This window comes from Liolophura sinensis, chromosome 8, assembly GCF_032854445.1.
Source record: "Liolophura sinensis isolate JHLJ2023 chromosome 8, CUHK_Ljap_v2, whole genome shotgun sequence".
In the NCBI taxonomy this organism is placed as follows: domain Eukaryota; kingdom Metazoa; phylum Mollusca; class Polyplacophora; order Chitonida; family Chitonidae; genus Liolophura; species Liolophura sinensis.
In genome coordinates this window covers 11,621,689-11,647,017 of record NC_088302.1, presented here as the reverse complement: position 1 = coordinate 11,647,017, position 25,329 = coordinate 11,621,689, and the positions used below count along the sequence as shown (strand labels likewise).

Below are 25,329 nucleotides of genomic sequence, written 5' to 3'. Positions count from 1 at the left end.
ATCATGACTCAAGTTGGACAGTCTCGACCTATCTCAGCTGACGAGTGACACCGGCCAAATTTACAGATCACTTAAGGTGTCTCATCTAAGACAGTATTATTCTCTTTGTCTCCACGCAATCCCGCTTAGAATGCCACATTGACTGACTGCTTTGTCTGGGATTCCTAAAGTTAATTAGCCCTGTTGTCTAGAACAGGTAAGTTAGTACACAAATAAATAAACACAAAACATTCCAGGACAATTAGGAGCCTGTGTTCTTTGACAGGGCATTGACATAAATAAAAATATTTTAGAACTTGTTGTTTCCCTTATGGAACATTGGTTAGTAGAGAGGTCATATATTTATTTACCCTGTTCATTTTATTACTCGTTCAAAACTTTTTATATATATTCTTGAAAGTAGTTATTAAATTCAGAAAAGGTTATTTTTCCTGCTATAATTGGGGTTATATGGAAGCTGCTAAGTCAGCAATCAAAAGCCATATACTAGCTGTTCCAACTTTTTCATTGACAAAACACAACATTTTGTTGTTATGAATTTGTAATATTTAAATTTTTCTCTTCTAGCAAAGTAAGCTGGTTGTTGCTTTTGATGTGATTAAGTGCACAAATATAACGACGAAAATTCTGTCTATGCAATAACCATTTTTTTGTAAAAATAAAATGTTTGTGGATAAGAGTGACTTACTTTGTTTGCATAGACAGCCATAATGTTTGGTATCTTATTGCATACTACACTCACAGTATGCCTACACCTGTCCAACCATTACAAGGTTGACTCTCTTGTTCTGACCTAACAGCAGGGAAAGGCACTTTGTATACTTTTATTTTGTTGGGTCACTTTGTGACAGTAATAAAGAAAAATATTATTGCTTTTGTGCTTTTTTTTATTAAAACTGAGATTGCTATGTCGTATATTCCCTGTAATAAAATGAAACAATTCTTTATCTTATTCTGACCAAGCTTGGGGGAATTTTCCTGGATGAACATGCTTTTGTGTTAGTTGAAACTAGGATTGTCATGTCGTATTTTCCATGGAATAAAATGAAACAATTCTTGGTCTTATTCTGATCAGGTTTGGTGGAATTCTCCTGGATGAACAGTCACTCTGTTGTCGCCATGCCTTATAGAAGAGATAAGGAAATTGGTCATCCAATATTCAGTATCCTGCCATTACACTGTAGATTCGTTTTCGTCATCAAACGCGAAATTCTCAGATAGCGAACGACTGGCTCTTGAACTATATTTGGCTATGCTCACTTAGAGCTCTGAAATCCATTCATTTCTTGTTTGTACCTCCACAACAGAAGCCTGTTTCAAACATAACACATTGCTGTACAGAGTTATAGCCCTTTTTGTGATAGTTTGGTTTTTCATGTCGCAATGCACTTGAAGAACACCATTGGTTCAGTGTTTGAAGTAGGACAACGCTGTGTATTCTGATCATCAAGACAAAGCCTCAAGGGCATTGTCGTTTACCCACTCTGCCATGACAAACATGTCTTGAAGTTACAAAACTCATTCATGGAATTTAGGTCTCCAAGTTAGAAGATAGCCATTCTGACAATCGATGTGTTTTAATTGTAATATGATTCTCTACAAAGACCACAACATTCTGTGTTTTGCCAGGTGTCGAGTGTGTTTCACGACGCCAGCATAGGTAACGCTGTCAACATAGTCCTGGTGAAGATCATCTTATTGGAAGAGGATCAGGTAAGTTAGTGGATGTTTTTCACACAAACTTTATATAGTCTGCATTTAACATTTTAACAGGAAATGCATTTTTGATGTTTCTGTTGTGCGTAGAGGACATAAATTTAAGAACTTTAATACTCATACTGAACACAGAGGTCCTCTTAAATATGGCTAGACATGTTTAATGAATGCAAATCTTCGCTTGCCTCTGGACACAAGGTATTCCCTTGCTCACATCATATAATCAGAAACACAGGTCTTTAATTTTGCAGTTGAGCGGTTAAGTTACCAACTTCGGGCACTTGTACTTGAGTGGTAACTGCATCACAATCAAAAAATCCCAGCTGTTTATGTGCATCACATGACGTATCATTGTATTGTGATTGGATGCTTGTTGAAGGTGGTTGAATAATCGTGCAGGACTTTTTTGTTCAGCTCACTAGGAGTTGGAATTTCATATCTGAAATAACAAACATCTGCAATATATTCATTCTGTTAATTGCTTGCATCAAGAAATACTGTTTCTGTTATCTTTACTTGGAAAGTTTCCAAATATGTATGATATAAGACTTAGGTTTTGTGGTTGAATAAGAGGTAGTGGTACTAACATGTCTAAAGTAGGCAGATCTGAACCCAGCATGGACTCCCCATATCATGGAATAATTAGAAGGATACCAACAAAAAAAAATGCCCAAAACACAAAACCAAGGTGATCTTGAAGTTTTAGGAATTACACAGAGCTTGTCTGTAAGTCACATGGATGTATCAGTAAATACTGTATTTACTGTATGGGCTAAACCTAATACCAAGTTTAGCATTGCTCATCTGACACATTTTGTTTCATGTTGATAGATTCATACGTCGTCGTCATATGACTGAAAAATTGTTGAGTACGACCGTAAACCCCAAGCACTCACTCACTCACTCACTTGATTCATCCGTCTTTGCAGGGCCACTGATTGAGTCTTTTGTGAAGTTTGATTAACTTGTTGACAAAATTGCGTTTGCATCAAAAGTCTTATTTTAAGGCCTTTATGTGCTTCTGAAAGTGCATTTTTACATACTGAACTCTTTTAGTGAAATACAGTAGCATTGTTTGGTAGCAGATCTGTGTCTGAATTATCTCCCCTGTTTCAGGAAGGTTTGACGATTACCCATCATGCTGATAACACTCTAAGCAGTTTCTGTAAGTGGCAGAAAAAACTCAACCCAAAAGATGAGGCACATCCCAATCATCATGATGTCGCCATTTTGATGACGAGGTGGGAATGCAAATGTTGATTTTTGTAACTTTTTTAAAAGAAAAAAAAATGGTTTAGTTCGAATGTTTCTATTCAGTACTGTGCATGTCAGTAAGACAACTGCCTCCATAAATTGATTCCCGCATAGAATATTATATTTTCTTTTGCTTATAAAACATTTATACACCATTAAATTTTTCACTGAAGACATTGTTCATATAAGGGTTTAAAATAACATATGAAAACTTGTCAAACCATGGGATGAATATACCATGTCATTTCAGGATGCTTTAATTCATAGAAAAGGAGAATCATTCGATTCAAAAAGAACTGTTGTTTATTAATGAACTCATGAAGATGATCCTGACATTTATGTTTTATTCGGGTGGCAAGATTGTTTTTCATTAGTAAACTGAACTTTTGTTTTTTCTTTTGTCAGAAAGAACATCTGCTCTCGTATGAACCAGCCATGTGGCACCCTGGGCTTAGCGCAGGTGGCCGGGATGTGTCAGCCCCACCGCTCATGTAACATCAATCAGGACACGGGGCTTGCTCTGGCTTACACTCTCTCTCACGAACTGGGACACAAGTATGTCAGGCTGACACAAGGCAGTCTTCATAGATCTGATTCCTCATTTTCCAACATTCTCAGACGTTAATTGTTCACTCTGACTTAAAGGTCAATTGAAAGATATGTGGAATTATACACTACACGTATACAAATACTCCGTCCAAGCAGTTTCTTCTTTTTTTTTTCTGTAATACATCATAGTTTTGCAAAGTAAAGCAAAAGTGTAGTGCACACGCACTGCAGTGCAGCACTAGAGAATGATGCATATTTCCACAGCTTGTATATAGCTAACATGTGAAGTTTTCATTAAGGTTCAGCATTCCAAGGACATACGCACCTTAAATATATGAAGGGCTGGAATATCCGAACTTGTTCACATACAAGTATCCAAATAACTGAATTGTTTTGATTGTGTTGAATCCATGCATGTGTTAATTATTTTGATAGTGAACTTATTATTTATTAACTATTAACTATGTTTTTTGCAGTTTTGGGATGAGGCATGATGGGGTTCACAACGAGTGTGAATCCCCGAATACAGGACGTCAGCACGTGATGGCGCCACACCTCATGGCTGACAGCGTCCCCCTGGTGTGGAGTCCATGCAGCAGACAATCCATCACACGATTTACAGAGTAAGTAATAAGTTAATCTTAAACAAAATTCTTTGAGTTATCACCTTTCTTTGTCGATTTGAAAATTTTAACACAATGTTGAAGAATATCTGTAATTCTAAAAAATGTTAATTGCATCTTGAGGAACACCTTGAGTTTGTGGAATTTTTGGAAATTCCCTTTTGCTAACATGACAGATTGATAGATTATTTCTGTGGGAATGTAGGTTCAAATCCACTTTTAGCTGGAGGCGTAAAACCTTCATTTTTTGCACAATTATTGTAGGGGAGGCTATTTTTAGAACATCGGAATATTATGATTTCATTAGTGTAAACAGACACATTTGCTCTCAGAGTAGGCCTATAATTATGTCTGGAGGTTTGTCAGGTATGATGGCACTTAGGCACAAGTTTCACGGGGTTCTACGCATTTTCTGATCCATCCATATAATCGTTACTGCTATTATTCTGGTAAGATATTCTTAAATAGAAAAAAAAAACAGGTATGCATTTTGTAAATATTTACTTTGTTTCGAGCAATGTTGTTGTTGTAGTCGTAACTGGGGGTTCTGCCTGGATGACGAGCCCTCCCCCCACGACTTTGAGTTTCCCGTGCTACCCCCAGGGACCATGTATGACGCGGATCACCAATGTACGCTACAGTATGGGCCCAAGGCTACAGTCTGTGATGGCATCGAGGTACTGTTATACAGCATTTGTTTTAGGTCCAAAATCAGTAAGTGTGCAACATTACAACAACAACATCATGAACAGGCTGGTAACTTGTCCTCTTGTAATGATAACTTTTCAGTTTTAGTAAGAACTCTCGACTTAATTGTTTTTAATGACTCTTCATGTTTAATACCAATCTGTAACTTTTAATAATGTATGTGTGGGGATTTAATGTTGTACTTGGACAATTTTCATTCATATGACGACAATTAGGTATCATTGTTTCTTCTTGTGGCAAGGTGAGTCCATGGCGCTAAAGTGCTGCAGCCACTGAACCATCATGCTGAAAACACCTGACATGATACCCCACATTACACTGACACTGGGTCATGTTTCCTTGCTCTAACATCTCGCCAAGCAAGGCAACAGCAAGTGCCATTTTTAAAGTCTTTGGTATAACCCAAACCGGGTTTGATCCCAGGGCCTAAGAACTGCGAGGCAGATGCTCAGACCATTAGAAACCTAAAGAAGCCCTTTTAAAAATGACTGTTACATTTAAGTTGATCTGAATGGATTTTGAAAATCGTGTCAGCAAAGAAATTAATGTAAGCATTTTGTTGTCTAGAGCCTCTGATATGACAACCTCAAGCAAAGGTGTGAACCAAAATCATTTGGTCAGTATTATAGGATTTTGGCTTGAATTTTGTTTGAAAAAAAAAACATTGATGAAGATAGCATTGTTGCCATGGTTTCTGCTTGTAGAACGTATGTGACACATTGTGGTGCCGTGTGGAGAATGGCTGCTCCACTAAACTAGAGGCTGCTGTAGAAGGGACACTGTGTGGAGAAAACAAGGTTAGTGCACACGTACTGGGAAAGTATACCAACATCTGTACTGTGGTCTTGGCAAATACAAGCATTGCCTTTAAATTCTAAAATTTCACTGCTCTTAATTCAGTGAAAAATATTCTTAAAAAATCTTAAAAATAGTCATTAATATGCAGTTTGTACTGTCTTTCTGATGAGACCTCCTTCATTGTATTTGTCCTTGGTATATTTCATAGCAATGTTTGCCTGTAAACCAGTTTGTGTCATCGCTCCAATCTACAAAATTGTTTTATTATTACAGAGTTTTTCCTTACACCAAAGCAAAGTTAAACCATAGAAAATGAGTTACATTGCTTTAGAATTTACAATTTAAGGAGTTGTGCCCATTTTGTGATGTGCAGGGTTTTCAAGTGAATGTTTTTTGTGAAGAACTGCTTCACTAAAGAATCTGAATGAAGATGATCCTTTGCATTTGGATCATCTCTACGAAGCCTAACTGTATCTCATTGTTCGATTACTTCTTGTAAATTATCCAATCACATGTAAGGCTATTGTGTTTGTGCATTCAGTGGTGTATGAACGGGAAATGTCAGATGATTGGGGACCGACCTGAGGCCATAAATGGAGAGTGGGGTGTGTGGGGTGGATGGTCAGACTGTTCTCGGAGCTGTGGAGCGGGGGTGGCTTACTCCCAGAGGCACTGTGACAACCCACCGTAAGTACGAGTCTACAGCATGAACACTCCACCTTGGGTTCGTATAACTTTCTGTGTTTTGTGTGTTCATAGCATTGGGGAGAGCTGAGTCTTTGTTTTGCTTTATAGATAAATAACTAATTGTAAAAATAAATAAATAAATTAAAAAACTTTGAAATAGAAATGTGTAACTAAGCAACATATTCTCCTTGTAATAATACACTGATGGCTCTCATAGAAAGGTGGAACAAGAGTCATGTTTTTGGTGTAATTATGTGGAATTTCCAAAATGGCGAAAACAAAATATGCCAGGAGATCATGGTATGTTTTCAAATTTTGTGTCAGTCATTCATATTAAAGAAATTTATTTATGAAGGTGAATAGATTATTTTTTTGTCCTTCATCTTTATTGTGATTAAGTATTAAACTTTAATAGTTGTAGCTGAATGATCAAACAGTGGAACGCCTGAAAGTAATCCAGGTCTTGCCTACATTATTTTCTGATTTTTTTTTTGTATGGCAGGCCATCCAATGGTGGCAAATACTGTATAGGGGAACGAAAACGATATAGGATCTGTAACACTGACGTAAGTTGACATCAAATTTTGTTGATGACTGAATTTATACCTGATTCTGAGAGTTTTGCTGATCTCATAAAGATGTATTTTTGATTGTTTGGAAGGTAGGATAATATCCAACTTGAATAACGTAGGTTTCAGCACCAAAGGTAATATTTCACTGCCTTTTATTGGTCTCTAAAAGTGAACTTGTATGGGTGAACTTCTAGGTCAAATGCAGTATGCGTGGTTAGATCGGCAGTTGCGCTTGTCTTTGAAATTCTTAACGGCACTTGAGTTTTGTTCAGTGTGAGAATGTAAGGGGAAAATTAATTGAAAATTGTTTGCTATGTTAAATTGCACTTTAATACTTAAAATACTTAAGCATCAGTGGATGAAGTTGTCACAAGAAGCCATCTCACAAATCTGCGGGGCAAAAGCAACAAAGGTTTCATGTTCTTTAAAGCCTTTAAAAGGCTTTTTTTTCATGGATGTTAACTTCAGAGAGAAAATATTTACTTAGGCTCAGAAGTTGACTTACTCTTTAAAGTCTTACTTTTTTTCATGGAAAATTGCCCACTTGTGAAGGCAGTTACTATTTCTTAGCCTTTATTGACTTTTTTATGTGGAAAATTTACAAGTTGCTCACATAATGGTCAGTGATCTCTCATAAAATTCTGGAATTAAAAAAATAAATAAATAAAAAATTTTTAATATTCTTGTTAGGGGAATGATTGTGAAAGGTGGAGAAGACATAAAAATGACACAGTGAAAGAGAGGGAAAAGTTATTCCTAAATGTGGTCTTCAATATTTTTTCTGATTTTCTTTAAGGAGAAAAAGACACTTGAAAATAAATTTTGTATGGTGGGTATTGGTGACCACCTTTAGGTATTTATAGTCTTTGTTTAATAATGTCATAAATGAAAATGTAACACAGGTTTAATATATATTTTTACACTAGAATTTGTTCTTTTAACAAATGTATTAAGCCTCAATTTGAATCATATTTATATTTTTAATATATTCATAAATATTATCATAATTTAGGTTAAATGCATATGTTTTGATATAAACAACAAATTTACATTCAAAATAAGTTTATTAGACAAGCATCACATCCTTAATGAGAACATTGTTATTCAACAATGATAAATATACGAAAAGTTGGTCCCAAATACCCACAATACAAAAATATTTTCAAATACCCTTTTCTCATGAAAAAAAAATCCAAAAAAAATATTAAAGATCATATTTGCATATAAGTTTTGATGCTCTTTCATCTGATTTTGGTATCATTTTTATGTTTTCTTCTCCTTTAATAAAACTGTCAGCAGTAATGTCACATTATGTTTTTTCATTTTCTACTGACCTTTATATTGGTGTCTGACATTGTTTCAGCCCTGTCCAGATGGGAAGCCCAGCTTCAGACAGTTTCAGTGTGCAGAGTTCAATTCCAAACCTTACAAGAAGAAGTATTATGAGTGGGAGCCGGTACCAGCACCCAGTGAGTTTAGGAGTTGGGGAAGGACTATTATAATTTTACACCATGTTATAATCAGGGACAACTTTTACAAAACTTGGAGAATCATTTCTTGGGAGATTTAGCTGTAAATTGCCTTGTTTCGGTGGCATTTCTGGAAACAGTTTTCTGAAAAAGTGACAGTAAAATGTTTTTTTAGGTTTCATGAAATTTGGCTCCTGCTCCTTTCAGTGTTGGTTTTAATCTGTGTACTCGTCTGTTTGCAGAATTGCTACTAAACCACAAATCCAAATTTAACAGTATTTAAAATGAAACACAAAAAAATAAAACTTGTTGGTGAAGTCAGCATTTCAATCTGTGTATCCATCCCTACATCTTCCAATCTGTAAGTGCCTTTATGTTAAGTTAAATTTAAACCAGATTTGAATACAAAATTAACTGATAAAGCTGTCATGTCAGCATATCTGTCTATACATCCCTCCCTCCCTTTGTTTATAAATCGGTAAAGAATCGGTAAAAACGGCAACATGGATGCTGATGCCTACACTAAACACAAACACGATTAATATTATCCAATAGTCTGGCTGTGTTTCAGACACTCCCTGCCAGCTCCACTGTAAACCCAAAGACAACTATTTCTCGGTACTTCTGAAGGACATAGTGACGGACGGAACACCATGTTCTCTGAATGGACGTCACATGTGTATCGGAGGACGTTGTAGGGTGAGAACATCTAAAGTAGTTAATTTGATACAGGAAATTTGTGAAGCTTTGATGAGTTGAAGAAAATGGTCAGTATTAAATACATGTAGTTGATTGTGCTGGAAAAAAGAATTACTTGAAGGAAAATGCAGTAAAAACTGTACTGCTCCATGAAAGCAGATGTTCTTTTGAAACATTTAAAAAGTTTACAACACATTACAAAGATGCACCAAGAGATCAAGTTTGATGATTTGTCTGTAAATCTTCATCAGTCAGGAAAACATGTAGTGTGCACTGTTGCTCCAAACAGGAAGTGACATATACCTATGGTATGCATATTTGTGAATTATGAAGGATAGTGTTTAAGTTTGGAATATATTAGAGCACTGACATTACCACAGTGTTCATAAAAGTGACTCCCTACATCATCAGAAAAGCTGTTGAGTATCTGGTACCGCATACTTGAGATCAGTATGGCTGCCCTTCTAGCACTGCTAGTTTTCATGATTTCTCACAAGGAGAAAATATATTAGTATTTTATTATGTGTATGACTCAGGTTGCTATGGTAATTCTTTGTAAAATTATGTTACACATATCAGTGAAATGATTTAAATTTCATGTGATGTCATCAAATAATTCAGCCAATCCTGCGTGTGTTTGCAGCATGTGGGTTGTGACTGGGGGCTGGACTCCAATGCTGAGGATGACCGGTGTGGAGTCTGCCACGGGGACGGGTCAAGTTGCTTGACTGTCAAACAACAGTTCAAGGACAAGCAAGGAAATGGTTGGTTCTGTAGCCTTGCAAAATCCCATAATGCCTTGTGTGCCTTAGAATCTAGCTGATAAAACCGTAAAATTGTTACAAATAAACTGAAGAAAGTTTCAAAGAGGCTTCACCATAGAAAGAGATGGTGGCAATATTTAATATAATATTTGTATGATAATGTTTTCTGACTTTCACCTGTTTTTTTTTATCTATAAACATGACTCTTATTATTAATGTAAAACAAACTTAATCATTGTATCAAAATGAATTACACCTGATGCTTTATACCTGTCCGAATGGGAGTGAGAGCTTTGAAATGTCAGGTGTGCATCTACACCTTCTTTTGTACATCTGTCTCAGTCTGAGTATTGTTTGGTGTATCCATCTCTTCTTGCATTAAGCAAGGAAACCTTGTGAAATGACTTATTTTTGGTAAAGGACGCTTTCAAAATAAACTTTCTGGCAATTGATACATGTGTATTTCACATCCTTTCAATAAATGCAGTGAATTTTCTGGGTGTTTCTTTCATGCCAGTGTGATTTTGTCCCGCAGGTTATGTGGAAGCCACAGTAATTCCTGAGGGAGCAAGAAATATACGTGTAGAGGAAGTCGCAGAGGCCACAAACTACCTGGCCCTGAAGAGTGACAAGGGAGACTACTTGCTGAACGGGAACTGGTTCATCCAGTGGAGCGGGGATTACGAGATGGCGGGGACAGTGGTGCAGTATCGTCGTGTGGGAAACAAGGAGAGTTTCGAGGCCTCTGGGCCACTCAAGGAACCCCTACATATCATGGTACAACTACTCAGGCTAGCTTGCTCATTTCCGTAAAGGCAAAGACCACTCTAAAATGAAGTATATATCAGATGAAAGGCCATTAAAAACTTTCCAGGAAAATGGTTGGATTTACTTGTTTTAGAATTTTTCTAACCGAGTAAAATTGTCTTTAAAAAATCAGATTCTACAGTGGTCTGTTGTGACCCAGAAGGCATCAATAATGTCACATCTATACTTTTTACCTGAAATAATTCAGTTTCAGGTTCCAATCAGTGAATGGATTCATAGATCTATATGATATGTATTTTGAATGATGAAATGTAACAGTTTAATGTGTGTATGTTTAAGTACATGTAGCAAAACCGCTATGTGATGTCAGAAAAGGCCACTATAGAATATAATATTTGATGCATTTTACTAGGCTAAACAAATTGTAAAAAAACAAATACTTGTTAAGTATTTTCCTGAACAATTTTCTAATGGTTTTTCATCCAATACATACTTGATTTCTTTGCCTTTAATGTAACTTTGCCAGTTTTCAAAAGTCATTAGATTGTTGCCAGCTTTACAGTGGAGCTGTTGATTGCTCAATAAAATGTTTACATTGTTGTCTGTAGTTTTTGCAATCTTTTTGGCTCCATAATTTAGCAGTTTTGGATGTTTTCTTGTCTCTCATAGTGTAAAATCTCACATCCCAAGCAAACTGACAAAGTAATCTTTATATGTAAATTGTAATTCATTTGCTTTACCTGTTACCTGTGATAGATGTATCTTTTAATAATTCCAACAAATTATATGGTTTTTCAGTTTTATTGTTATTTCTATACCCTCCTCCAATGTTGAAAAAAGATTCATTCTGCCAGTGAATTAAAAATTTACTTGTGATGTGGCCTAAACTCTATTGGGAAATGTGGAGTGTCCCAGCAGTTGTTCATGTTAAAGATATATATATATATATATATACATGATCGGAAGGCTGTGTTTAACAGGAAGATCTTAATAAGTTCAGACAAAATTTAATGGTTGATTTTCAAAATTGTGTTTATTCTAATGGCATTTTTATTGTTGGCTTGCCCGTAAAACACAAAATAAACTTTAATATCACAAGGATAATAAATGTTGCTGAGCTCTTTTGAACCCAAAAATTTATTCTTATTTACAGCTGTTGTTTCAGTCCCACAATCCGGGCGTAATGTTTGAATACACAGTACCCAATGAAAATGCCACGGATGAGCGACACCCGGAGTTCTACTGGGAGTTCACGGATTGGTCACATTGTACTGTGTCGTGTGGAGGAGGTAAAGCTGGGAGGGGTTAGATTTAATGACATTAATTAAAACATTTAAATTTTTTTTGTATTTAAGTATGTCACCAAAAATAGAATAATGCTGTTGCGTTGTTGTATTCCATTCCTTAAATTTTAAAACTGTTCCAACAATTTCTTTTGCAAAATGATTGTTTCCTGTTTAAGACATTAACACAAACAACTTGTGTCCCTTTAAGACAGGATCGCATTGCTTTATGGCAAAGTCATAGAAATCTCTGGGTCTGCCAGCAACCTGTGGATGGTTGTGGGTTTCTCCCAGGCTCTGCCCGGGTTCATCCAACCATAATGCTGGCTGTCTTGGTATAAGTGAAATATTCTTGAGTACGGCGTAAAACACCAATCAAATAAATAAATAAATAGATGTCGCTGGTTTAATTTAGGACAATATGCACAGTAATCAATGAAGATGTGAAGAAGAAAACGTAACTCTTTAGGTGATATGGCTGAAACGATAAAACGTTGATCAGATCTGTGTAAGGTTGCATGATTTATTTCAAGGTTCACAGAGGTCCCATGTGATCTGTATGGAGAGAGAAGCTGGACATGTTGACGATCGCTACTGTAATGCTACCACAAAGCAGGATGATCAATCACGATCATGCAACAACCACCAATGTCCAGCCAGGTAAAGTGGTTCATGGGGTACTACACATGATGATTGACAGTAGCGATTAAATGTTTAAATGCACTGGGCCCACTTTTACGAAACTTTGTAAATCAATTTTTTTGTAACTTTTCTCATATGTAACTTTGCCTCATGGCACAGTACACGTTTTTTATGAAAAGGAAGGTATGAGAAATGTGACTTAAGAAGTTTTGTGAAAGTGACACATGGTATATAGTAAAACCAGTTTTAAGATTTGTGGAGTATTCATTTCTGAGAAGGTGCAAATATAATTACAGAAGCAGATTACTGGGGTTGTTACTAATTAATTATAACTGATCAATAAATACTTTGTTTTCCAGAAAAATTCACCAAATAAACCTCAAAACATCTTTTCTAAGATCAATAGAACTCTGAAAATGAGAAACAATCACGGATAAAATTTTAGATCAAATACAGTCACTAATATTTACTGATTAATACTATTGTATAGCAACCTAAGCCTGATTTGGTAATTACAGAAAGATTTGTTTCTGTGGGAAATGGAAGTTGGTTAATAATAAATAAGTGGACTCTTACCTGGCCAAAAAATGATGTGGAAGGTATTTCCAAAGTGTAGGACAAGAGGTAAGTAGTAAATGCCTCTAAATCCCGCTGTGATCAGTCATCCTTGTACATTGATATCTTTTTCATGAACATTCCTAAGAGGAATGATTTCATTGGTCAGGTGGTCTCTAAATGGTGTGACAACCCCGCTATGATCAGTCATCATCATACATTGATATAAGAGGAATGATTTCATTGGTCAGGTGGTCTCTAAATGGTGTGACAACCCCGCTATGATCAGTCATCATTGTACACTGATATAAGAGGAATGATTTCATTGGTCAGGTGGTGGCTAAATGGTGTGACAACCCCGCTATGAACAGTCATCATTGTACATTGATATAAGAGGAATGATTTCATTGGTCAGGTGGTGGCTGGGACCATGGCAACACTGTTCAGCAACATGTGGCAACAAGGGACTCCACCGACGCACGGTGATTTGTGTCAGAAGCTTGGGACCCGATGAGCAGATAGCACTTGAGGATTCTGCTTGTGACGGTCTGGAGAAACCTACATCTGTGGAGCCATGCCGGAAAAAGAAACCTCCGTGCCCTGAGAATGGGAACTGGGTGGTCGGAGAGTGGCAAGATGTAAGTGCAACACGAGTTGGTGTGAAAAACTTATTTTAAAACGTTCGGTGACAAATCTCAAATTTTAAGAAATTTTTGTTCTTCTTTACAAAAAAAAATTATGATTATTTTTGCTGAGTTCATATATGTTATGTATTAATCATTCAAGCATTTTGTTACTCTTCAAATATATTATCAGCATGATTAATCTCAAATTCTAAAGCATTCAAGTAATCAAGAATGGCTGGTTTTAATAAACCCTTATTATACCCTTTAGATTCTGAAAATCTTAAGTAAATAAGCAAATATCGAGGAACAAATGAGCAAATATGAATTTTGTTGATGCAAAAAATCTCTTTGACAGACATGTAATGGTAACCCTTGTGCCTATCATGAACGGACTGTGGAGTGTGACAAACCTAAGGCTGGTTGTGACAAGGCGACTAAGCCAGCCCACAAGCAGCAGTGTGGGAACATCACCTGTGGTCAGTGGGAGGCGGGCTTGTGGTCACAGGTAAGCAAGGACATACTATTTAGTGGAATTTCTCACTAACTGCCATCAACATTAGTTTAGTTAATAAATCACATAATAGTTTATGTGACTTGTAGTAAATCGTATAACTGAAGATGTGGCCAACCACCATTCTGTACTACAGTTTGTTTATTTGTGGGGAAAAAAATCGATGAAACTACATGATTTACAGCAAACTGTGCAACTTTTTGCAGAAGTTCTGTGAAATATACATTGTCATCTTTTAATGCACCACAACTGTATTGTGGGGGGTATCCGTGGCTCAGTTAGTTAGCATGCTAGGGCAGTGTAATGACCCATGCTGGATGGCCATACATGGGAAGGTCTGCCAGCAACCTGCGGATGGTTGTGGGTTTCCCCTGGGCTCTGTACGGTTTCTTCCCACCATAATGCTGGCCACCGTCATATAAGTGAATTATTCTTGAGTACCGCCTAAAATACCAATCGGATAGATAAATAAATAACTATTTTTTTGTATGCTTTTGACTTTGCCCATACCTTGAGGTGATAAAAGATTTCGTCAGCTCTTACCAATTCCATTGAGAGGAATATCCCCTTAAGTTTGGTACAAAACACTAATTGAATGAAGGAAGAGACATGAACAGATATTTTGAGTCACTTGATTTCTGAAATATTTTATAGGAACAGATACTCAGAGTCCCAGATGCTGACCTTGACCTGTGAGATAATTACAGACCTTGTCTCATCAGAATTTCATTTTTCTTAAATTTGTATATATAGTGAGATCTTTCTGTGACTTGATTAAATGCCATGATCTGCAACATTTGTTTTAATTTATTTTGTTGACGTTTCAAGATTCTGAAGGAATCTGCAGGATGTCTCACATTCCTCATGAGCATGTTTGTCTCTGTTTCCAGTGCACACGATCTTGTGGTGGTGGGATGCAGTACCGTAATGTTTATTGCGATGGGGGTCAGTCATGTGACCTGGAAATGGAACCTCCTGCCGAGAGACATTGTCTGCACGTGACTTGTCCAGAAACAACTGTGAAACCAACTATGCCGAAACCATCTACAACTACAATGGAGAGTATTACAACAACAGCAACGAGTACTACAACAACAATAAAACCTAGTACTACGACAACAACAACAAGTACTACCACAACAACACCTCCATCACAACCAAGCACAGCAAAAATGACCAGTCCTCCAACATCCAAAAGACACTCGGAATTTTCAAGAGCTGATAAATACGTTTTTCCAACAGTGCCAGCTGTACTTGTTCCTGAAAATGAGAAAATAAGGGAAACAGCTGAAAGAAACTCATCAGGTGATTTAGAAGGACATGTAAAGGCACCAGCAAATATTGAGATTATAGAAACAACTAAAGCAGAAAATATAGAACAGGCTGAAAGCGAAGAAAGTATAGGCAAAGAAAAAGCTAAGCCATTAACAATTAATAAAGGATCTGAAATTAAGCTTATTGGGACAGCTGATCATGATATAGGTTCAGAGGAAAACTTAAGCGCAGAAAACTTTCCACCCGTAGTAGAGGAAGGTGGTTATGAAAGTGATCCAGTCATCTCTGAGGGTGAAATAGAAGAAGACGAACGTGGTGACTTGCATAATATAAATCTAGCTGATAATCAGCCTAGCATAATATCATCTATCAACTCAGAAACTAAACTCAGTGGAGTCCCCTATAGTAAGCATCAGGAGGTAGTCAACATAGCAGGAAAGCCTGGACTGGCCCACCCAAGGGCAGAGAACTCTAGGCGCAACAGGGGAGATAACTCTCATCAACTTCTACGGGACAACTCTAAAAGAAGAAGAACCTCTCTTAGGACTACTACTACCTCAACCACTACCACAACCACAACCACAACCACAACTCCACAACATGTTCAGTATATATGGTTGTCAGGAGAATGGAGCAAGGTAATAATAGAATAGATATGCTCTGTCTGTTTTTGTCAGGATGTATCTTGCCTTTAAAACTGTAATAAGATACCTCGAGCAGTAGTTAATGTAAGTAGGCAAAACTGAAAAGAATGTAGTATAAATACCAGCCTCTCAGGGGTTAAACTATTACAAATTTCTGCAACAAATTTTGGCCTTTTCTAATTGTATAATTTGAAAAGGTTTGAAAACTGAAGTTTAGTGTATGTTCTGTGTGTATTGTTTTTCCACAGTGTTCCAGACACTGTGGTGGTGGAGTGAAGTCATGGAATGTCACCTGTGTGGAGAGTGACAGTCATCAGCCAGTAGAAAACAGCCTCTGCGAGGAGAGTGAGAAACCTGCTAACAGAGTTAGTTGCCACACTTGGGCCTGTCAGGAGTGGAGCGCAACAGCCTGGACCCCAGTAAGTTTTTGTTAGCCTCACTGCAAATTAGATAAGTCAACAGCCTGGACCCCAGTAAGTTTTTGTTAGTCTCACTGTAAATTAGAAGTCAACAGCCTGGACCCCAGTAACTTTTTGTTAGTCTTACTGCAAATTAGATGAGTCAACAGCCTGGACCCCAGTAAGTTTTTGTTAGCCTCACTGCAAATTAGACAAGTCAACAGCCTGAAGCCCAGTAACTTTTTGTTAGTCTCACTGCAAATTAGATAAATGTCAACAGCCTGGACCCCAGTAAGCTTTTGTTAGTCTCACTGCAAATTAGATAAGTCAACAGCCTGGACCCCAGTAAGTTTTTGTTAGTCTCACTGCAAATTAGATAAGTCAACAGCCTGGACCCCAGTAAGTTTTTGTTAGCCTCACCGCAAATTAGATAAGTCAACAGCCTGGACCCCAGTAAGCTTTTGTTAGTCTCACTGCAAATTAGATAAATGTCAACAGCCTGGACCCCAGTAAGCTTTTGTTAGTCTCACTGCAAATTAGATAAGTCAACAGCCTGGACTCAGTAAGTTTTTGTTAGTTTCACTGCAAATTAGATAAGTCAATGAGTTCAGTATTATGTCTTGCCCACATTAATATAATTTACAATATTAACTGATTTAGAGGATTAAAGATGGATAAAAGCACAAATTTATTCAAGAATTTTGTTGTTTCTTTGACATATGTTGATGTGCCCTGATCCTGTCTCCCGATCATGTTTATATAATTATATTATTATTATTATTATCTGGTGATTTTATTGTCTTTTTTGCGATTATTGTATCTCATTATTTGATTATGATGTCTCATGAATTGATTATGATGACTCATAGATTGACTATGTTGTCTCATGATTTGACTTTGATGTCTCATGATTTGATTACTATGTCTGAAAGCTTGGTTATCAATTAGTACTGTCACAGAGGCCTGGGACCTGTTGTTTAAATGTGTATTAAAAGTTAAGCCCGCGTGAAAGCTTAATCCCAGTTTTTGTCTAATACAAAACTAAAGGACTTTATTTTTTTATTATTTTTTTTTTTTTTGGGGATTGGGGTTTTACCCCATACCCAGTAATATTCCACATATACGACAGAGGGAAAAGACTTCAGTCCAGACTAAAGTTAACACTGGTCTTAACTGCTAATACATTTTGAGTGAGTGAGTGAATGAGCGCTTGGGGTTTAACATTGTACTTAATACATTTTTGAACGACTGAGCCCAATGCGAGTTAACTTTCCCTTCATGCAGTTGTTGTCAGTCATGTCCCTGAGTACATGTACCTGTTTACCTTGTTCCCAGTGCTCCGAGACTTGTGGTATTGGACTGGAGAAGAGGCATGTACACTGCCCGTCCCACCATGGCTGTGACCCTCAACACAAGCCTGCCCATGTCAGGCCATGCCAAGTGACACCATGTAAAACCTGGGTGCCTGGAGAATGGAGCATGGTGAGATAAGATGAAATCCCTGCCATGTCATCATCTCTACCTGAATTCTTCTTAGTGTTTCTGGACAGAAAATTTAAGTTTGAAAAAGAAATAAGCATAAGATGAGTTTTCACACTTTCAAAGATCCTCATAAAATAAAATTTAGATTGTTGATATTTTTAAACCATTGGCCATTGAGAGAGCTTTCTTGTTTTCATTAGTGTTCCCGAACCTGTGGTCAGGGGGAGCAACTGCGGATGATCCAATGTGTTAATCTGACCAATCAAAGGACAGACTCGGGATGTGATGAGAGAGAGAAACCAGAAGCACGAAAAATCTGTCAAAATGCAGAATGCCCTAAACAAGAAGCAGGTGAGAAGAAATGTGGGTTTTTTTTTGTGATAATGAAAAATAAAAATGCTTGTTTCGGCTCTGACAGAATTGGTTATATCACATTTTGATCCAATGCAGCATCAGTACAAATATCCTGTCTGAATGTAGTTGTACATATGACTTATCCCGAGAATAAATATTATAGGCCTTGTGAATTTGAAATGACAAAAGTTTAACTAGCTATTAGCAAGTGTGAAAATGTTCTTGAAATTGTTTGAATGATACCAGATTAGAATTCACACATCCAGTTCATACAAAGGAAAGTCATTTTTCATGAGGTATCAGAATAATAGTTTCAGGCCATAATGGGTTTTTTAAGTCACATATGACAGGAGCCCAAATTCCTCAGCCTTTTTGCGTATTAAAGATCAACGTTCAGTACAGTTCATGAACATTTTTAAGTTGATTGTAAAAACAAACTACATTGGTCAGTTGGATTGGTCAATTTCAGGGCTTCACAAAAAATATCATTTTATCAGTCAGCACATGTCTTCAGAATATACTTGAATAAACATAGAAGCTCTGCTTTCCTCTCCGGTCATACATGGGAAGGTCTACCAGCAACCTGCAGATGGTCGTGAGTTTCCCCCAGGTTCTGCCCGGTTTCCTCCCACCTTAATGCTGGCCACCGTCGGATAAGTGAAATACTTTTGAATACAGCGTAAAAACACCAATCAAATAAATCAAATAAGCAGAAGCTCTGCCAACTGCTGGAATGTGAGGGATGGGTTCAACCCCAGGTATAGTTTCTAGGCCTGAAAAAACTGTTTGTAAATAATGAAACACCATTATTCTTTAGTAGTGATGTTCGTCCAGAAATGTTTCAGGCTATACAAATCATGTATCAGGTTGCCATGGAAACATAATAAGACCAGCTTTCGATTTCGCAGTGTGAACAGTTCATAGAGAGAGTCTGGTGAAGGTAGAAACAATACTGCTTGGTACAGGAATTTTGAATTTAATGTCAGTATTATCAAAGTGTGTACTGGGCCTTCAAAGCCTTGAAAAGCCTGGTATCTGAAAATGACTTTTCCAGGCCTTTACAAAATGGAAAAATCCGGGGTTTTGTGGTTACAGCTGATTTGGCCTGAAAAAGCCTTGTAATTTCGAACTAACTTGTCACATGTACTCTGAACTGAACTATACACCGTCCATAGAACGAACCTGAGCTTAGGCTGGTGTATGCTGACTTTCTCCAGGAGAAATCTTTGTTTCGGCATCTTTGAAATTGCTGGATGCACTGGTGTTTTTTAACTGTAGAATATTTATTTGAAGTAGTTTGGAAAATTAGAATTTTAGATGTGGAAAGGCCTGAAAAGAAAACATGAAATTTGAAGTCATTAAGGTGTGGGAATGTTAATGTTTTGCCATTCTACGTACTGTAAAGCTGTAAAATGGGATCGTTCAAGCCCTGTGAACATGAACATTCAAGATGTTCTTCAAAAGGGAATGGTTAAATACAAAAACCATAAATACAAGTAATGCAAATCTTTTATTTAATGATTATTTTTTAATGATTATTTTTCCAGCTTTAGTAAGTGAGTGTGTGTTGAACAAGATGGGATACCGTCTCTGTGAAGCTTTAAAGACAAGAGGCCATTGTAAGAGAGCATTTGTACAAAGAAAGTGCTGTAAAACCTGTGGAGTGGACTACTTTCAAGTATACAGAGAAGCGCCTAGGAAACCTCATCGCAAATATGGTTCACGTCGTCACTGATTGGATGTATACTTCAGGAAAATTGTCACATCAGAAAAAATCTCCTGTGAGGACTGAGAAAATTTCTGATATGGCTGCAACCTCTACTCAAACTGAAGTTTGTGCTCAATGAATATTCAGACTGTGGCAGAATTTCAGCCAATCGTTGAATATTTTCTGCACCCTATGCTGAGGAACCTGAATTTAGGAATTCAAGATGGCTGCAGGTCAGTGCAGGGTGGAAAGCTGAAAAGCTGTTAAGACTATCTCTTCTCATATCCAAACAGAGTGAATTTGTTGAAGGGTGGACTCAAAATGATTAAACTCAAATCTGGATGTTTTTTGTATTAAATTGTGCCAAATCACAGTTTGTCTTTGAAATTCAGTGTTGTTTTGCTGTCCTGGAGAAAACTGTGCTCTTGTTTTGCTTTGTGGACATATGAGATACGGTACAGATGGTAATGATGTTCCATTTCTATTTTGTGGACTTTGCATTAGTTATAATATGTCATTCAGCTATTTAATATGTTTATACAGTACACCAGTGAATTAAATCTAATGTTGCCATGGAATAGGCTTTAACACCTTGGTCTTCTCAGCTGATATTTGAAGACATTCGGTATCATTATAGAAGTATTAACAAACACTAATTTCAGCCCCTCTGTGTGGATAAATCTGTAATCTTGTGAGATAACTCATGTGTCTGCTAATAATATTATACCAACATGTAGGATTTTTGAATGGTTTCCAGAAGAGATCAACTTCTTACAAGCAAAGTTAAAGGATACAATTTTGGCAGAAAGTCTTTAAAGAAGACTTGAGGAAATATAAGCTATTGATGTTTTGACGGAAGTAAGTAAGTAGTTAAGAGTGAAAAACTTTGCGCAATTTGCATGCATAAAAACTTATGTTTGTCAGGTTTACCTCTAATAACAATGCCACAGATGTATTAAAATATTTCAAAATTTCTTCAAATGAATCTGCATCACTTGGGAAAACTTTCTTTATCTGAAAGTTTGAGAATTTTAGAGTAAAACTTTTTAATGACTCCATTGATCTTATTAACATCCTTTGCTGGACATTGTTTGAATCACTTCTAAAGCCCAGTGAATTATCTAGTAACGCATGTGTCAAGAAGTAGGTGTTGACAGTAACATTAAACAAAGAGAAAAACTTTCATTCCTTTGTGAGTTGGTCATCATAAGTCTTGTCATTTGGTGTATGAAATTTTGTGATATAAGTGTTTGTTAACTTTATTGGATGATGCTGATCGTAAAATTGTATACTGCAAATAAATTAGTTGTAGTTTAGTATTTATAGGGTATATGTCATGTATTTCACCAAGATGTCATAATTTAAAAGCAAAAAGACAATCCATGTGTTTCTTCCCAAGACAAGGGTATAGACCAGTTTTTAAAGACTGGCATATTATCCAAAATATTCAGTTTTTTGAACATTTGTAATTGCATGTAAAATTATAACTTTGCATTTGTCTATGGCAAAATCTCAAGTGACAGTATTTATACAATGTGCTTAAATATCGTCCAGTGTCTTATAATTTTATATTGTAAAAGTGAAAATTGATATGCCATATTTTGTGTTGGATGTTCCTTTATTTCATGGTCTTGGCATATTCCAGTCATGTAGTTTATTTCCAACAGCTGCAGTATATGTATTGCACAATTTCGTGATGACAGATATCAAATCTGTTTAAATAATTATATTTTACCCAAAAAGTGCATTTTTTTTACAGGCAAGCGAAATAAGATATTGTTTTAATTCTGAAACTGACATGTTTTCCAGTAGGACATCATTCTACTTTCCAAACTGACTTCAAAACACCTTTCTAAGAAGCAATAGGAATTTGGGGCTCAGGAATAACGAGAAATCTAATGGTGGATGAAATTTTAGGTCAAAGAGGGTATTTGGAATTTTAAATACAAAATGTTCTATTACAAAGTACTACTTAATGAAAACGAATAATGATGAAACATTTACTAGAGATTATTTCTTTATAGGTGTGCATCGTTTCACTATGAATACTGCATGGATGCGCACTGATGAAATAGAGATAAAAAGAAGTCCTGTGTCCTGTTTTGGGAACAGATCTGGTAAAGGCAGTGCACATTGGGATGTATGTATTACCCTGGTCATCCTGGTTTACCAGCAGCCAGTGGTTATGTAATTAGTTCAATTCCAATTTCAGGTGTATGATTTTATTGATGGTTAGCACAATACTCAAGACTATTTCACGACTAGTGGCAAGGGTAGTGGAAAGACTGGGATAGCTATATTCTCTTTCCCAAACACCAACATTATTAATAATAGGTACGACACAAGTCTTTGAGGAACTTGATCTATCCGATTTTTATAGCAATGAAAAGTGCATGTGTCTAAGAATAAACATGGTTTTTGACGAAAATTTCAAATCTGACACAAGTGCGTAAATGCGTATTTTCGGTGGCACTTGCTTTCACGTGATAAGAGATCGATGGATTACAGTGTATGAGCGTAGTTAAAGCTGGGAACAATGTAACAGATTATTATTAGTCCCAGGTGATGCCAAATCTCATTTGCAAGTCGCGCCATGTCAACAGTCAACCGTATGATGGGCGTTCCACGTCATTCGCAAAACTCATTGCCTCAACAACTTCCAGTGAAAACCACAAAAGACATAAGAAGTAGAAAAATTAAGACAGATGCATGTTAAGAGGAGCAGCCAACAGTGTAGCCGGAAATACGTAAGGAATGCTATAGGCGCGTATATTTAATCTTTTACTAATGCTTTCTCTGAGGAATTCATGCTACCTTAGAGCTATATATAATATTTATTTATTTCTTTGCTTACGTTCTTACGCCACACTCAAGAATATTTCACTAATACGACGGCGGCCAGCATTATGATGGGAGGAAAGCGGGCAAAGAACGGGGAAAACCCACGACCGCAGGTTGTTGGCAGCACTTCAAACGTACAGCTGGAGAGGAAGCCAGCAAGAGCTGGACTTAAACTCACAGCGACCGCATTGGTGGGAGGTACCGCGCCGCGCTGGCGTGCTAACCCCCTCGGCCACAAAGCCCAGCACTATATATAAAATAATCTTAGATCTAATCAATATATAAATTGCGTTAGTCTAAAATATGTGGCGATACCAAGTGCAGGTTGTGTAAGGCCGCGCTGTAAGTCACCTGATTGTAATGAGAGATCTGGGGTACAGCCTCGAGTAGGGTCCAGTCTGACCTTCACGTCGACTGTCCTGACATTTCACTGAACATAACGGGATAGGTCAAGTGCTGGTCGAATCATGGCTTGTAACCAACGACCGATTAAGTCATCACCTTGACAATGTCGGTGATCTTCCGGTTCGCCGCAGTAGGGTCTGAAGAGATGAAGGGATGCAACCGCTATACCCTTATAACGAGAATCATTGCCCATCTGTCTAGAGATCTGAAGGTCGACATTTCCTATGAACTCCATGTCTGGCTGTGTTTTCACGGACATGAGATTGCATTTGCGATTACTCCTCTTCCGAGAATGGGAATTACATGAGTACGCTGCATCTTTTTCACGAACTCCGCCCGATTCTTTAAATCACGCGTGAACTCAGAGCGAATGGAACATGTCCCGTTTTAAAATCATCGGACGAGGATTTAGTACTGAGGTGGGCGTGGGAACTCGTCCCAAGGTGGATTGACGCTGTAGTAGAATCGCAGTTGTTAGCGTATAGTCAGTGGAAACACTAACGAATGCGTCAAGTAATCGCAATCGCATGTCCGTGGAAACACAGGCTATATGCCGCGGTAGAACCGATGATACCACGTGAAGTTGGACAGTTTGTCCTCCAAACCTTAGATGGACTTGAAACCATGGTTTATAAAGAACGACTAGTCTCCAGTCCACCTTCAAGTCTCGCCTATATAACACAAAACATCTACAGCCAAATATCCCCTTGTAATATCTTAATTTGGTACCTTGATAACGTGAGAGCTACTCGATTGCAATTCCCTGGCAGGATTATCGGTTCCCTAAAACGGTTACCGAAGTGTCAGGGTAGGGAGCGAGCGACTGCTAGATCTGAGTTTTAGTTTAAGATGGCTCCTCTGACGAAAGGAATCATGTGGTATTGGTGGTATCAACAAAAAAACTGCAGCATCAAAGAACCCTGGAAAATTCATGGCGTTCTTATGCGGTGAATATATGAATATGTTTCATTTGGAAAATGCGGAATGCAATTCAAAACAGCAGGATATACGCAGGTGTGAGGATGAGTAAAATTTTTGACACAGGGTTTAACCTCATTTTGTGTCTTCATGCTCAAGACTAGTGCACTAGCAATATTGATACACCCTGTTGTGGTTGTCTTGGGGGAGAGACCATGCTTGCCTTTCAATCGCTTGGACACGCGGGTTTAAGACCGGGTTCAGTCAGAGAATTTGTGGATCTCCCGGCTATCACTGCTTCTGGGGACAATAATCGATCGATAACGTAAGTTGTCTTCCACCAATATGGCGTGCTTACCTGTAAGCTTACGTTACACGTGGGCATGAGTAACTCAGTCGATGGTTCATCCCGGCCATTCCAGTTTGCTCCACACATAAAACATCGCCGTCGGTGTGAAGTGAAAAATTCATGAGTTTGCCGTGAAACAACCATCAGATCAAATGAAATCTGCAGATTCTCAGCAGCGTTCAAGTATTGGTTGGCCTGGTGCCAATGTATACAACATCTGCAAAACTGCGTGGGTGGGGCGTCCCGTCAGCTGTCGTCAGTTTGGTGCGTCCGAGTTGCAGTGAAGTAGGATACAAACGTCAATGTTGAGAAAAGCCTTCTTCTGATTCTCAAGAAATGTTGAAAAAAAAGTATTAAACTTCAAGCAAAGAAAATACAAATAGAAAAATCATAGCTATCCTTAAGCAAATATTCCTCCAATAAATTATGGATTTCCTGATCGCTCAACAAAAGCCGGTTATACTGATCAAAAAGTGTTTTATGCGGATATTGTCCTATTAGCCAAAGGGTTCCTTGGTCAATTCAAACTTATGTCATGAAATAAAGAAAGAAATATGCCACAAAAATCTATTTGGCGTTTGAACATCACGCGTGTACCTTAAGCCACTCCTAAGCAATTATTTTACCCTAGGTAATCAGGTATTTCCAGGTTAAACGGGACAAAACCTGTTTAGTCACTTATTAATGTGAGAGTTTTTTTGAAACTAACTTATTTCTTGTGCTTTCGCTTA

At 37.4% G+C, this 25,329-nt stretch overlaps 1 protein-coding gene and 1 long non-coding RNA gene across 2 annotated transcripts in view; one reads left to right on the top strand and one right to left on the bottom strand.

The window, feature by feature from the left end:
• LOC135472774 (A disintegrin and metalloproteinase with thrombospondin motifs 7-like) overlaps positions 1-21,682 on the top strand; it is a 75,349-nt gene extending 53,667 nt beyond the window's left edge. Inside the window, exons 5-25 of the mRNA XM_064752442.1 lie at positions 1,630-1,713; positions 2,833-2,957; positions 3,376-3,525; positions 3,996-4,142; positions 4,675-4,819; positions 5,555-5,647; positions 6,190-6,335; positions 6,838-6,901; positions 8,271-8,376; positions 8,948-9,075; positions 9,719-9,839; positions 10,375-10,616; positions 11,761-11,896; positions 12,424-12,550; positions 13,503-13,725; positions 14,069-14,218; positions 15,115-16,137; positions 16,392-16,562; positions 17,877-18,023; positions 18,224-18,374; positions 19,925-21,682. Of these exons, the coding sequence (XP_064608512.1) occupies positions 1,630-1,713; positions 2,833-2,957; positions 3,376-3,525; positions 3,996-4,142; positions 4,675-4,819; positions 5,555-5,647; positions 6,190-6,335; positions 6,838-6,901; positions 8,271-8,376; positions 8,948-9,075; positions 9,719-9,839; positions 10,375-10,616; positions 11,761-11,896; positions 12,424-12,550; positions 13,503-13,725; positions 14,069-14,218; positions 15,115-16,137; positions 16,392-16,562; positions 17,877-18,023; positions 18,224-18,374; positions 19,925-20,112 (3,867 nt within the window). The 3' untranslated portion in view covers positions 20,113-21,682. The remainder of the gene's footprint in view (positions 1-1,629; positions 1,714-2,832; positions 2,958-3,375; positions 3,526-3,995; positions 4,143-4,674; positions 4,820-5,554; positions 5,648-6,189; positions 6,336-6,837; positions 6,902-8,270; positions 8,377-8,947; positions 9,076-9,718; positions 9,840-10,374; positions 10,617-11,760; positions 11,897-12,423; positions 12,551-13,502; positions 13,726-14,068; positions 14,219-15,114; positions 16,138-16,391; positions 16,563-17,876; positions 18,024-18,223; positions 18,375-19,924) is intronic.
• LOC135472775 (uncharacterized) lies at positions 15,352-23,420 on the bottom strand. Its single transcript, XR_010444554.1, has 3 exons — positions 23,278-23,420; positions 17,866-18,006; positions 15,352-15,484 (listed from the first exon to the last, which is right to left on the bottom strand). It is a non-coding gene; the product is annotated as an uncharacterized LOC135472775 (long non-coding RNA).
• Positions 23,421-25,329: the final 1,909 nt, after the last annotated feature.